Source organism: Dunckerocampus dactyliophorus, chromosome 1, assembly GCF_027744805.1.
Source record: "Dunckerocampus dactyliophorus isolate RoL2022-P2 chromosome 1, RoL_Ddac_1.1, whole genome shotgun sequence".
NCBI lineage: Eukaryota > Metazoa > Chordata > Actinopteri > Syngnathiformes > Syngnathidae > Dunckerocampus > Dunckerocampus dactyliophorus.
Genome location: NC_072819.1, coordinates 10,715,241 through 10,730,377, shown reverse-complemented (window position 1 = coordinate 10,730,377; position 15,137 = coordinate 10,715,241). Strand labels below are relative to the sequence as shown.

General features: G+C 41.3%; 2 protein-coding genes across 4 annotated transcripts; one reads left to right on the top strand and one right to left on the bottom strand.

Annotated features, from left to right (window-relative positions):
- Positions 1–1,441: 1,441 nt before the first annotated feature.
- LOC129187457 (cytochrome b-245 heavy chain) lies at positions 1,442–10,272 on the top strand. Of its 2 annotated transcripts, XM_054786805.1 has the most exons (13): positions 1,442–1,699; positions 1,951–2,043; positions 4,180–4,290; positions 4,355–4,439; positions 4,508–4,656; positions 4,728–4,909; positions 4,994–5,126; positions 5,198–5,290; positions 5,366–5,619; positions 7,357–7,519; positions 7,733–7,879; positions 7,960–8,084; positions 8,168–10,271. In XM_054786805.1, the coding sequence occupies exons 1-13, from the start codon at positions 1,655–1,657 to the stop codon at positions 8,283–8,285; spliced, it is 1,698 nt and encodes a 565-aa protein (XP_054642780.1). In that variant the 5' UTR covers positions 1,442–1,654; the 3' UTR covers positions 8,286–10,271. The 2 variants fall into 2 exon arrangements, with proteins under 2 accessions (XP_054642780.1, XP_054642771.1); XM_054786796.1 differs by lacking the exon at positions 1,442–1,699 and having other exon boundaries at positions 1,798–2,043; positions 8,168–10,272.
- Positions 10,273–10,896: 624 nt separating this feature from the next.
- LOC129187467 (dynein light chain Tctex-type 3-like) lies at positions 10,897–12,518 on the bottom strand. 2 transcript variants are annotated; one of them, XM_054786819.1, is made up of 5 exons: positions 12,337–12,516; positions 11,884–11,925; positions 11,471–11,594; positions 11,301–11,378; positions 10,897–11,227 (listed from the first exon to the last, which is right to left on the bottom strand). In XM_054786819.1, the coding sequence occupies exons 1-5, from the start codon at positions 12,355–12,357 to the stop codon at positions 11,154–11,156; spliced, it is 339 nt and encodes a 112-aa protein (XP_054642794.1). In that variant the 5' UTR covers positions 12,358–12,516; the 3' UTR covers positions 10,897–11,153. The 2 variants fall into 2 exon arrangements, with proteins under 2 accessions (XP_054642794.1, XP_054642804.1); XM_054786829.1 differs by lacking the exon at positions 11,884–11,925 and having other exon boundaries at positions 12,337–12,518.
- Positions 12,519–15,137: the final 2,619 nt, after the last annotated feature.

Sequence of the window (15,137 nt, the reverse complement as noted above, 5' to 3'; positions counted from 1 at the left end):
ATACTCGTATTTTGCCATATTTTGTTCATTATAAGTATTACCGGATCTTCCTTCCCGGGTGCATTTTAACTGAGTAAGAGAGTGCCTTGGGTGTTTTCAGTTTTTGTTGACCCGTGACCTTTATTTAGACGCACCAACGCTACTTTACGCGAGGGCGTGAAATGAGGTTGGGGCTTCTTTAGGGAGCTCTGTGCTAGTTGACCACTGTCATTGCCAAGTCTCCACACCGCCACTGCTGTGCAGTGCTTCAAAGTTGGTCGGGGTCCCTTTCTAGCCCGGGGCCACATGCATTTGCCCGCCTTGTCCATTGGCAACCAGCGCCTCTGGCTGGATGGATGGCAATGGTCTATGAAAACAAGCTGTGCGCAGGAAATGGCCCCCTGGCTGCACTTTGGACACTTCTACAGCGTTGCCTTTAAGGAAAGTACAACGATGCAGACTAGTGCAACGTTAATAGTTTGAACAGACTGAATCCAGCTTGTTGCCACTTTCCCCATCTCTACTGAACAATGCCAGCACACTGCTTTTGTCTTATCCACTTGTCTCTGTCCGTGGTCTGCAGACTCTGGCTTCTCCTTGGCCTTGACTCCTGCTAGCCAAAGGCTGGGCTGTATTTGTTTACAGAGTAGACTCCTAAACCCGGGGCACACTTTTTGTTCCACACTTTTAGTGCGTTCTGTGTGGGAAATTCTTTCGCCTCTGTACCCAAACGAAAAATCTGCCTTCAAACACATGGACCGTACAGCCGTACTAACCAAGGTTTGGTACTTTCTTCTAATCATGTCAGTCAGTCGAGGTCCTTGTGCTAGAGGGCGCTATGATATCAGTATTGTTTGGATGCTTTGTGTGCATCATGAGGCTGTCTCTGGCTTCACTTCAAACAAAACAAGAAGAAAAACATCAGCAAGTCAAATGTTGGAGCGTAACATTCTTCTTAATTATCTTCCATCTGAATGACAATCATGCAGAATTGAATTGGAAAGCCTATGATGATGAGCTCAAGCATTTACGTAGAAAATCAAGCAATTTAGCCTGAGGCGTCCATTGCCTGCATAAACACAGAAAATAGTCATGATTAAATATCAATTCAGGATGTGACTTGCATGGAAAACATGTATTTGTCGTCTCTTGGATTTGATTTATTGGATTACATTTTGGCGCAGTTGTAGCTCTGCCTGCACTGTGCTTGAAACAGGAAACCTGAGGTAATGCCTTTGCTTCGAGTTTAGAAATTTGCCACTTCCTCCACAGTGTCACCATCCAATGTCAAGTTCCTTCTCAACGGTCACCCGAAAGGTGGTGCTCATACAGTATGGCCTGTTGGAAGTGGGCAGCGCCTTCTTGGTTTCTTCTTTTCTTTTCAGTCTTAAGCCGGATGGGTGGTTGACAAAGTCCACAATGTCAATCACGATGCCAACATTCAGCAGTTATGTCATCAACGTATCATCTGCTTGCAATGACTTTTGATGAGGAAATACCTGCACGAGGACACAAAGTCGCAGGCCACGACGATGACGCCAGTTAACCAACAGAGAACATTTCATGAGAGCAGTCTTTTGGAGTCCACTTCCCTTTTTGCTCCAAACAAAAGGTTCAAGCGTTCAAGCGGGCGTGCATTAACCGTTCCGCTCGCTGCTACAGCATCACACTCAGCATGGGGAACTTGGCAGCCAACGAGGGACTCTCCATCTTTGTCATTGTGAGATTCTTTAATGTTTAATAGTCTTTTTTGCCGATAATTCTAACCCATACACAAACCTTGGGTGTTTGGGTGTAGTAACATTTTGTGACTAATGTATGTTAGAGAGTCTTTTTCTTCTAATTAATGTATGTAAAATGGAACATTTAGTTCAACAGATGTGCCAGCCTAATTAATGAAAAGATGGAATTGAAAATGGAATGAACAGTCTTATCAGATGGATTCAACGCTCTTGTTGTCGTCTGCTCCAGCTTGTTTGGCTTGGGATTAACGCCTTCCTCTTCGTCCACTTCTACATGGCCTTTCTAGTCGACAAGTGGTTCTACACACGTGTGCTGCTCGGGGTGAGTCCCAACGATGCTGCTTCAGGCTCAGGCCCAGCTCATGACTTCAGTTCAGTGTTTTATACTGTATATACACACACATAAAAAACATCCATCCATCCAACCATCGTCTATGCCTTCTTGGAAGTGTTATACCTGGGTATCATAACATAATAACTCAAAAAGGGGCAGAATTTTCCAAGTTTTTACTGAATAAGGCACCCGGAATGTAAAAAATTGATTTCGGTAATGGGAATTGATAACAAATAATAATAAATATCTGATAATTACTCATGAAAAATTAATATTTGGCAGAAACAGACAATGTAATACTTCAAGAAGTCCTAAGAAATGAAAACTAGGTAGTAAGTGCAGGAGTGATTCGACATGGTATTATTTTATGTTCACAGCGGTTCAGGACTCTTCTTCTTTTGTACTTTATAAACATCAACTGCTTGTACTCTTACTTGAAATGGCTCATTTTAGTGCATTGTTTGAGTTCTTTACTCAATTCGTTCCATATAAAGCATATAAACGCTTGAAGTTTAATTTGTCCCGAAGGTTGTTGAGAAGAATTGTATCATGTTTTTGGTTAGCAGATTATTGTTTGCTTTATGCATCATTTTAGCTGTTTGAAGGTTTACCAAATCAGCGCATTTTAATCATTGTGATTTTAAAGAATTATGGGTTGGTATGTTCTCTAAATGCAGCATTTTGATTTTGGATTTACGATTTTAACTGTGAACTAGAAAACACTCAACATCAAAGAGTATGTGACCAAAGGTTTTGGGAGTGATTGAATTTCGTTGTTGCAACAATTCTTTTAACTGGACAAAAATGGAAATGAAGCAGCAAAAATTTAAGTCAGTCTGCAAATTTTTGGCCGTGACTGCAGTGTACCTCCCAGACGACCTTCTCGACATGTTGCAATCAAATAAAAGCATGGTTAAAAATGCGACAAACTACACAGCTGAACACAAAAACAAATGTTTGATGAAATACTTTGTCATATAAAGCTTCCTTCTCCACCCCTCTTTGTCGTGCAGACTCACGCTTCTTTGTCAACAAACCCCCACTCTGCTTTGTATCAAACTGTTGTCTCTGGTTTCGGAAACCATTAGTTTGATTCCACAAATAGTTCAAAACTTATGGTCGTTTAAAAATAACATTACAACTCCTGTTGTCGGCGACAGCTCCGGTGTTAAAGGTTTTTAATAAAATAATTTGAAAAAGTTGAGTGTGCCGGATTAAAAAGCTTCTACAGGTATAGCCATAGTTTTCTCATTTCGGCACTAAGGACGACCACTTGTCGAGGAGCTTCTCCAATTTGGAGTGGAGCACCGCAGCACTCACGCTATTAGATAGGCTGCGATTACTTAACAACTGAGGAACCACTCAGAGCAGCATAGGAGGAAAGCTGCATCCCTTTGCACTTTTAACCGACACTTCTTCATGAAGCCATCCATCCATCTTTTTATGGCGCTTATCTTCACTAGGGTCGCTGGTATGCTGGAGCCTATCCCAGCTGACTTCGGGCAAGCGGCAGGGTACACCCTGGACTGGTCACCAGCCAATCGCAGGCCACATATAGTCAAACAACCATTCACACTCACATTCATACAGTACCTATGTACAAGAGAGTGTCCAGTTAACCTAACATGCATGTTTTTGGAGTGTGGGAGGAAACCAGAGTACCTGGAGAGTAGATGCAAACTCCACACAGAGATGCCCAACGCAGATTGGAACCCGGGTCTTTCAGATCTCCTGACTGTGTGGCCAACATGCTAACCACTAGGCTCGAATACTGGCCAGTGAAACAACAAATGAACGCATAACTAACTAGCCACCCCTATGTAGTCAACATTCCCAAGTCCCACACCCAGTGTCATCTTTTTCCTACATCCAGAGACTCCGAACATGAACTGTTTCAAGGCAGCAACTAATGCACATTTTTTGAACGCTATTATTAGTGAATGAAATACAAAATCGTCTTTTTGTGTTGCGTGTATTTATGTTAAATTTAAGGGCCGCTTTTCATTTATTTGATGGCAGCACCAAGCTTAGAATCTGTTAATTAAAAAAAAAAAAAAAAAAGAGGAACTTTGAAACCATTTTCTATCGGGTGTAGTCTGATTAAGTAACAACTGTCTCTTTCAGCATGCTCTGTCATGGGCTCGAGCTCCTGCCGCCTGCCTCAACTTCAACTGCATGCTCATCTTGCTGCCCGTCTGTAGGAATCTACTTTCCTTCCTGCGTGGCTCCATCCAGGTACCAAACCTTAAAACTGTCTACAGGTTCAGGTACTTTTTCGTCTAACTGAATAGCTGTTTAGTTCTGCAGCCGCACAGCTGCTCGCCAACTGGACCGGAACATCACTTTCCACAAGCTCGTGGCTTATATGATCGCCTTTCACACAGGTATTGTCATTGTGAGCTGCTAATAGGACATATTATCTCTCTGACCTTGACCTGTCCTCGCCTTCCAGCCGTGCATATCATTGCACACTTGTTCAACTTTGAGTATTTCATGGATGCTCAGCTAAACCGCAACAGCAGCTTCCTGCCCTTTGTCCTGTCGAAAATTGGCAATGGTGACAATGTGTCCTTCCTCAACCCCATCAGGTCCAATGAAACGGTGAGTTGACATGTTTTATAACAGGTGGCCACAGAAAGACACCATTGTCTGAAATTGATACTTTTTTGTAGAACCCGACCATCGTCATGTGTACAACCATCGCTGGTGTGACAGGCGTGGTCATCACACTAGCCCTCATCCTCATCATCACTTCTTCAATGGAAGTCATCCGAAGGTCATACTTTGAGGTGTTCTGGTACACGCATCACCTTTTCGTCCTGTTCTTCATCGGACTGGTGTTCCACGGCTTTGGGTGGGAGAGCAGAAATCAGTCCAACATTGACTTTCTCTTCTATTACATTAATGATGGTAATCATTTTGTGGCTTGGCGGTTTAGGAGGATTGTACGAGGACAGACGGCCGACAGCCTGAACACAAATGACCCACGGGTCTGTGCCGACAGGTTTGATGACTGGGGAAGAAACGGGTCGGGCTGTGCGGTTCCAGAGTTTGCTGGCAACCCACCAATGGTATGCCGCCAAGTGAGCTGGCCTTAGTTCGCTTTGTGTGTATAATCCCATCTCACATTGCATTTTTCCAGACCTGGAAGTGGATTGTGGGACCCATGATCCTCTATGTATGCGAGAGGCTCATTCGGATCTATCGATCCCACCAGAAAGTGGTGATCACCAAGGTGTGTGCACTGGTTTAATAAGACACGTGAAGTTGTGACATCAGTGAAGTTAATCTGACCAAATGGGAACCACAGGTGGTGATGCATCCTTCCAAAACTCTGGAGTTGCAGATGAAGAAGAAAGGTTTTCGCATGGAGGTTGGTCAGTACGTCTTCATCCAATGTCCATCTGTCTCCAGACTGGAATGGCACCCCTTTACCATGACCTCAGCCCCAGAGGAGGACTACTTCAGTGTCCACATTCGTATTGTTGGGGACTGGACTCAGGCTTTGTATGAAGCCTGCGGGGGAGACAAAACTGAGCCTCAGGAGGCCTGGAAACTGCCCAAGTAGGAAATGACTCTTTTTCTTGAAATTGTCACAGATTATGTATGATTGCAGCTACCAGCAGTTGTTTGAGAAGACATGCAAGGCTTATCTTCACGCTGGGTGGCCCATTGTGTAATTGTTTACCTCTCAGGAGCAGATACAGACGCATGGGATGATAGCACCCATCAATAGGAACAATCTTATCTGAGCAGCATCTAAAGGGTTTTCTGCTACAACTCTGCGATAAAATATGAAAAATTACTCTTTAGGGACCAGAAAATATCAATAATTTCTGCAAAGCATGGTAATACGATGATTCTTCGAAATCTTTTGAAATGCCACAAAATGTTCTAAGTTGTTCTAATGTTCTAAGACGCCACGGTGTTTCAAATTATTATGCAAATAGGATTTTGGTATCACAAACATACATGTTTTGTTTTTCAATGAATTCATGGGTGGCATTGTGTCTTGGGGATGACTGATATCAATCCCCGTCAAGTGTCATAATTAGTTAGCCAGGTGAGCCCAATTAAAAGAAGATTACTTAAAAATGATGTTCCACATTATTACGCATGCCACAGATTTCAAGCAATATGGGAAAGAAAAAGGATCTCTCTGCTGACAAAAAAAGCGTCAAATATTGCAATGCCTTAGATAATTTGTGGCTTATTCAGATGACAGCCTGGGAAAGGTTTCTGATACTAATGTATCAAATCAAGAGAACACCTGAAGTCCCATGAACCATGAACGTCAAGGTGTAGGATCCTCCAGAGGCTACTATTTGGCCACCCCTAACCAATACTCACAAGCAGAAACAGTTGCAGTGGGCCAACAAATACATGAAGATTCATTTTCAAACAATCTTACTGATGAGGGCTGTGCATCCTTGGCTGGTCCGCATGGATGAAGTAGAGTATGGCCAGCATATCTCATCAAGGCTGTGATGTCAGCAAGGAGGTGGCTGAGTCATATTTTGGATCTGTATCATTTGGAGAGAGCTGGTAGGCCCTTTATGGTAACTGAAGGTGTGAAAATGACCTCAGCAAAGTATGTAGAGTTTCTGCTGACCACTTTCTTGCATGGTACAAGATGAAGAACCGTACCTTCTGTGGCAAAATGATCTTCATGCATGACAATGCACCATCTCATGAAGCAAAGACTACCTAACTCTCTGTGATTGGCTGCTATGGGCATAAAAGGAGAGAAACTCATGGTTTGGCCCCCTTTTTTCCTAGACCTCAACCCAATGAAGAACCCATGGAGCATTGTCAAGCAAAAAATCTATGAGGGTGGGAGGCAGATCACAAAAAAACAGCAACTGAGGGAAACTATTCTGACATCCTGCAAAGAAATTCTAGCAGAAACATAAAAAAACCTCCCAAGTTCAATGAAAGAATAGTGAAGGTTATATCAAAGAAGGAACATTAACATTAACTTTACGTGTTATAATGTTAGTGATTGAAATAGCTTCTGCGATGACCTCCTTATGCTGCAAATTCAACAAATGACCATTTTCAGTTCTTAACAACCAGTGAAATGCTTTGAAACTCTGTTGTGCATAATAATGTGGAACATTTTAAGATTTTTTCTTGAAAAAAATACTGTAATCATTGGGAGGTTTGATCAGTAAAAATTTTTAATTTTACTCTAAAGGTTGACGACTGAACATTATGATGACTAATTTATATCGACTATAAATCAGAGAAAAACATCATTTTCATAATAATTTGGAACACAGTGTACATGGACGTTTACAGGGTGGCCATCGACGGGCCATTTGGCACTGCCAGTGAGGACGTGTTTCGGTATGAAGTAGTCATGCTCGTAGGGGCGGGAATCGGCGTGACGCCTTTTGCATCCATCCTCAAGTCCGTGTGGTACAAACGCATCCAGGACAACCAGGACGTCTTCACCAAGAAGGTGAGACCACTGAACATCCACTATGGTGAAACACTTTGGTGGCAGCTCTTAAAACATTCCAACCTGAAACCGTGGGATGGTTTTAACTTCAATATAGATGCAAGCTAACAGGAAGATAATTTATTAATGTGAGATAAGACAGTGTGATTGTTGTACCACACTTTCTGTGAAACCAAAAGGAACCAAAAACATCTCCATCATGGTCCTGTCTAGATCTACTTCTACTGGCTGTGCCCGGAGACGCAGGCTTTTGAGTGGTTTGCCGACCTCCTGCAGTCGCTGGAGGGACAGATGGCTGAGAAGAACGTGACGGACTTCCTGAGCTACAACATCTACCTCACCCGCTGGAAGGAGGCTGAGGTAGTCAACATGCAGCAAACATCATCTTTGCCGGTTTTTCAAGGCAGGAACATTCCCTCCTGAACTGTTGTTGTTCACAGGCGGCCCACTTCTGGGTGCACCACGAGGCGGAGAACGACCCAATCACAGGGCTCAAGCAGAAGACTCTTTACGGGAAGCCTAACTGGGACACTGAGTTCACCAGCATTGCGTCCAAGCACCCTGGGTGAGATCACATACAATGTTCACTCATCCATCCAGAATGAGACTTTGCAATCGTCCCACTAATTCACTTGTGTGCTTCCACAGAACCAAAGTTGGAGTCTTCCTGTGTGGGCCGCCACAACTGGGCAAGTCGCTGGAGAAGCAGTGTTTGTCGCACTCAGAAGCTGACGTCAAGTTCATCTTTAACAAAGAAAACTTTTAACCCGGCAACCAACACAGAAACCTTCCCACTGATCCGATCGACCTTATTTTTAGACTTTTACAAAGACCGAGAATTTCAACTGGAAGACTGACATCTGCATCCCACCAGAAGTTTTGCAAAAGTGCCGCTGTTGCACAAAAGCGGAGAAATGAACTCTGTGGTACTTTCCACATTGACGTTGTTCTGCTTTAGCGGTGCATCAAAAGTTGGTTTCACAACCTTGCTTCTGTTTTTTTCTCTTTTTTTCAGTGAATTGCCGATCCACTCTCATGGGCATTTATAAATCACAATGTCAAACAGGAAAACATTCACTTCTTCATTTCAGGTCTTGATGTTCCAGAACTAATAGATTTGATGAAGAAGACCTATATTATTGGCATCATTTTGGAAACATTGGAGACCTCGAACTGGGGCCTCCAAACTTTTACCACAGAGGGCTGGATACCTAAAAAATTGACATTTTGTGCATTAAAGATGCTAAAACCAATTTAATGTACTTTTTGCTGTAGGTAAGGTAAACATATGCTAAGCTATCTGAACATACAACCGACATCTTAGCTTTGGGTTTCAGGTGACAAAGCACCTTTGCGTAATATCTAATCACACATGTTATTAAAAATGAATTCATTTAATTCTTACAATATGCCAAGGGCCAAAACAAAACAAAACAAAACGGAAAAAAAAACACACACACACAGCTGCAGGCCGAAAACGGCTCCTGGGCAACAACTGGTTGTTTCACTTCTGCACATCACTTCCACACATATTTCTTGATGCCTTAGTTTTCATCTTTGCTAGTCATATGCCTTCTATATTACTACTGTATTAAGTTATGATTTTTCTAAATTCCCATAAAAACTGCTATGCCTAAACCAGAGGTGCTCAAAGCGCGACCCTCACTTGTGTACCTACAGGTGTATGCACTGGCCCTCTGCATATTGTACAAATCAGATAGCTTAGCATATAGTGACCTACATTAGAATGGTTTTCGTACCTTTATAGCATCTGTTATAAAAGAAAATGCAACAAAGCGGCCCCAAGCGTCCTTCAATTTTTCTTGTTGGAAAAAATGTGGCCACCCCTGATCTAAGAAAATTGTCTTAAGCTCAACAATGTATGTGGTGCCTGTGCAGACATGATTTTCCAGGAAGTATAAAACTTGAATTGTAAAAACATTTGCTACAGTCACTGCCGAAACATTTAGCCATGACTGTACAGTTGCGGGCAAATGTTATGAGAGTGAAGTTCATGGTTTCAATAAGTATTTTTTAAAGAAAACATTTTACGTGTCTGTTATATACTGAAATTCTGTGGGGATCACAGGAACGAAGCAGCGAAGTTATGAAGCAACTGTACACTCAAAGCTGCTGTACATCACGGTTAGGTGGCTGCCTAAAGGCGCTAACTTTCGAACGTGCTTCAAGCATTATATCCCGCCCACTTCCTGCTCCGAGCATGTACGACAGTGATCCCCAAACCCCGGGCCGCGGCCTGGTACCGGGCCGCACAGAAAGAAAATATAATTTCCATTATTTTTTTTGGATGTTTTATTTTGAAAAGTGGCCGGATTCTCTCTGTTACATCCGTCTCACTTGACATATGTCCATTGTGCGTGTGCTAACTTTCTCTCTGTACTTTCTACTGTATTTTTATCATTTTTCTTTCACCTCATATTTGGTGTGAAATGCTGATACTATGTGGGAATGCATAAAGGTAAGTTTTGATGACTTATTGAGTGCTAATGTGCACATTTGTCTCAAGTTAATTCATGCTAGCACACTGCCTTTTACCACACATGTCAAACAGCCATGTAATAATCTCTCTGGAAAAACTCCAGGCTTGAACTGGTGGATGGTGGGTCGGCATTCATTTTGTGCTTTTGATGTCATTCATGTCTTACGTAGTTTTACACAATACACAATAAATAAGATAAATTAGATTGCTAATTTTCCAAAATTTAATTTATTTTCTCATATTATGACTTTAAAATATTTTACTTTAATACTTCAAGTTTATGCAAGTGAAAACTTTATTTTTCCTCATGTTATCAGTTAATTTTCATGAAATTTCAAAATTTTTGGAAGTTAAGAATACAACTTTTTCCTCTTAATATTTTAATTCTATTCTCCTAAAATTACCGCTGTTTTTTTCCTTTTCTGATGTTTTTTTAACCAACCTTTTTTCTTGTAAATTTTCTTTTTGTAATTATTATTTTTCATCATACTACAACTAACTTGAACAAAATGGCTCTTTCATATTTAAATTGTATGCTACTAAAATGTTTTCCATCCCGCTTATCCTCATTGGGGTCGCAGGTATGCTGGAGCCTATCCCAGCTGACTTTGGGCGAGAGGCGGGGTACACCCTGGACTGGTCACCAGCCAATCACAGGGCACATATAGACAAACAACCATTCACATTCATACCTATGGACAATTTTAGAGTCGCCAATTATCCTAACTCAGTGGAATTCTTATACACAATTTTTAGTTGAGCCAGTGACATACAGCATCAATAATTAGCTGTAACGCACACTGCCGTCCAAATGAAATGAACACTAAGACACAAAGCTATTAAACTCCTGCACCAACACTGAAATCAAACAGCTAAATTGGACATGCATTTTGTTTTAATCATTCGATGAGTTGCTCATAAATAGACAAGCATTCCTTCTGATGTGTTAAGCATTTCTATGGCAACAGACTGAACACAAGTGTAGCTGCAGCATGCAGTCCCATTTTTTTAAAAATGATTTTCAAAATGATACACATTACAGAAAGCTGCTGCCGTGGGGTATAAAGTCACAGCCGGTGTGTGGAAGTGGAACATGGAGGCCCTGTGCTGTGCCTCTTGGTCATTGTCACCACGCTACACGATGGCCACGGCAAACGCACTGACCACACAGTACATGGTGCGGCTTTCCCACCTCACAGTGCAACTTCCTGCAAAGACACACCTGTGTTAGACAACATCCATGTATCGTTTAACCCAGCCTGGCCGATTCTCCTCAAGTACCATCCATGGCCGTGTCCCAGTAGCAGGAGTTTGCTGTGTGCAGGCCGGCGCCAGTTTTCTGCATCAGGGCACACGTAACTACAGACAAACAATGACATACACTGTTTAAATGTACGAATATATCAAAAACGGTCATTCATTGTATCATTATTATTCTAATCATAACACACCTATGAACTTGTACTGTTTCCCCAGTTTGACCAGCTGTGTGAGGCAGCGCTCTACTATAGCGGAGGTCCATTTGTTCACCAAACTTTGGTTGTAGTCCTCGTTACCCACTACATTCTCAATACACTGAGAGAGACACACACACACACACAGGTCAGATGACAGCATCGTGTAAGAGTCACAGGATGCATGACATCTCAGGCGTGACAAGACCTGCAAATACTCTATTCATCATATAATCATCATCTGGGATCTTCTTTTAACAAATACAACACATAATTTGTAACGTAATGATAAGGCCCAGTGGTCAACTCTCGTGTTTACATTTTCTTCAAAGGAGCTACATTATAAAAATAATAATAATAATGTTTGCATAGAGGACCGTAATGGCTTCGGCAACACTCAACATAGGTACCTCTTTGACAATGCTGTCGGCTTCTTCCGCATTGAACGAGCCCTGAGAGAAGCAAGATTTAAGATGAGGTGAATATGGGAATAGTGCAAAATAACGGCATCACTGTGATGGATATTCTGTGAGCTTTACGTATGAGGAACACAGTATCAATAAGGTTAAGACGCAAAAATAATGGAGGGCTGTAGCCGATTATCAGTGTTGCTAATCGTACTTATACAATGTTCAATGAAAAATCTACTGCTATTGTTTTAGAACAATATAACATGATTAACAGTTACATCTAATATACTCTTATGTCGATGGCTAGCTAACACTTCTAGTACTATATGTATGTGGATGGCTAGCTAACACTCCTCCTACTGTATGTATGTTGATGGCTAGCTAAATTAGTTTGAGTTAGCAAGCAAGCCTTTAGCTTTTCTACCGTGAGGGAGAATAAGGGCACACACGAACCTCGTTGTGATATTCGTCCATCCTATCGTCTTGGGATGTTAACGTGTTATGTTAAGTATTTGCTGGTATGGAAAAACAAAGACGAAAACAGGGCATTGCCGTCGGATCCAAACAGGCAACGAGACTGCTGAGGAGAAAAACTTGATGAGGACACTTGGCTCAGTAGTGCCATCTACGGGAGAAAAGCCTTTATGTGTCGTGTTAATGTTTTTTTCACACTGCGTTCACTATGTGAATTAGTGTAGGAAATGTTGGCTCTTTCGAGAGCCGGTTCTTTTAGGCTCGGCTCACTGAAAAGAAGCGACTCATTCGGCTCCCAAGTGGCTCCTCAGATTTTTATGTGGTCTTAAATTAATTTTATTACCAAATTATGTGTATTGTGTAAAATGGCATACTAATGTAAAACATGCATTATATGAAATGTCTTTTACAATATTCGATTCAAACCTCAATGAACAGCTACAAAAATATAATGTTATACTACAAAATACAAAAAGAGCCATCTCACTAGACAAAATAGGTCAAAATAGGTCAAAGTTCCTCATGCAAATTTCTAATTATTTACAATCAAACAACACAACATCAAAAAAACACCACACAACAAAACCTAAATTATTACATGCAAAACAAAAAGAAAAAGCAGCATCCAGGTAACAGTTGTGTCTTTACTGAAGACTAGCATTAAAAATCTTCTTCGGTGCGAATCGGCTCTTAGAGCACCACGGCGTCTATTTAACCCCGCCCCTCTTCCTGCTCAGGGTGGACACAGAGACACCAATTGGCTCCTAACGACGCGAGCCGGTCCCGTCCTTCATTTCAAAGGGCTGCCTCTTGGTGACGATTCGTTCGCTACGACACATCCCTACCGGTCATGTCAAGACTTTTCTCTCAAAGAAGCCTCTTTTCAGCCTGGAATTTGGAAATGGTCGTTTGGATAAGATGTAATTTTCAGATACATGAAGCCAGTTAATATCGACGATATGTCAGAGATATTCAACTGCCGGTCGAATTTGGAGCGGGAATAATGCCAGCAGAGCCTTAATCAAATCAAACTGCCATTTTTAGCAGGGAATTGCAGCCCAGGGTCAATTTACAGCTCACAATTTTTAGTTTTTGTATTGGTTAGCATGTTGACCTCACAGTCAGGTGATTGTGGGTTTGTATTTTCGTGTTTGCATGTTCTCAAGGTACTCCGGCTTCCTTCCACATTCCAAAAATATGCATGCAAGGTTAAATGGAGACTCTAAAATGTCCATAAGTATGAATGTTTGTTTGTCTATATGTCCCCTGCGATTGGCTGGTGACCAGTCCACCTGCGACCCTAGTGAGGACAAATGGTATGGAAAACGGATGGATGGAGCAACAAAAATGAAACAAATTAAAATAAAAGTATTCCAATGGCCCAAACATTCTTTGATTTTTGGAAAGTATGCGGAACTGGATGGAAAACGTTTGGACAGCTCCCATCAATCAAACACATATTGTGAATTCTGCTTCACAATATGTAAATATTACACGTTTTGCTGTTTTAGAGGTGTCCAAAATGTGGCCCTTGGTCCATTTTCGGCCCGCAGCTTGTTTTTTGTTTTTTTATTGGCCCTCTGCATATTCTAAAAATCAAATGAATTATGACTGGGATATGTAACTAGATATTACAGTCGTCCATCGTGATTCGAATTTTGCTGCACTGTATTACATTTTTTTTAAATGTATTAATAAAATATATTAATCAATATATTAATAAATGATACAGCCTATTATCAGTAAAAAAAAATGCATAGTGAAGCAAATTTGATGTATTTTTTCTATAAATTAAGCATTTTCAAACATAAAAATGTTAAATGAAGTAAAATACAAATACAGGCATAATGCATTCAGACGACACATTCAAAGACGCTGTGAATGATATGTAGTATTCTACACTGGTCAGTAATGTTACTATAATGTTCAGTGAGACACACAAATACCAGACTTGATCGCTGGAACAACAGGCTTTTATTGCAAGTTTGAATTGTCATGAACAGGTGCAATAAACCCTTTTAAAAATCCCTAATAAAAACACAGGCTACTGTTGTGGCCGTAACCCACGCCAAGCTAAAACTCAATTCTGAAACTTCCTGTCCGCCCGCCACTCAGCTCCTCGAGGGACACATTTATAGCAACACACACAAGCAGGAGTCTTATCTATGTCTTAAGTGGCTTATTTACTCTTGTCAACAACAATGGATACTATGAATGCACACCAACCCCAATGTACTGTTGGTCATAATATGTTACAGGTGACAAAGCAGTGAACTGTAATCCCTCGTTTAGCGCGGTTAATTGCTTCCAGACCCGACCGTGATCAGTGAACTTCCACAAAGTAGGACTCCTCATTTATAAATCAAATATTTAAGTAGTTAGAGCATAGAAAACCTGTTTAGACCTTCTAAACAATTTTTTAAAACATTATTAGAGCCCTTAGACACGAACACCCCCACAGTCACATTTCCACTTATAGTACTCAATATAGCAGACAAAATGAGAGTAAATTAGGCATTTAAGACATCAGCAAAACGCATGCTTGTGTGTGTTGCTATAAATCCTCCTCCTAGAGGAGCTGAGTGGCGGGCGGACAGGAAGTAACGTTAGGGGGTTCAGAGTTGAGTTTTAACTTAGCGTAGGTAAAAGCGTTTTTATTAGGGATTATTGTGACTGTTGTGAAAATGAAAATGGTTAAAAATGCAAATTTTAGCATGCCAGCAATGCTAACACGCTAACGTTAGCACACTACCACTTAGCATGAACTTAACATGACAGCA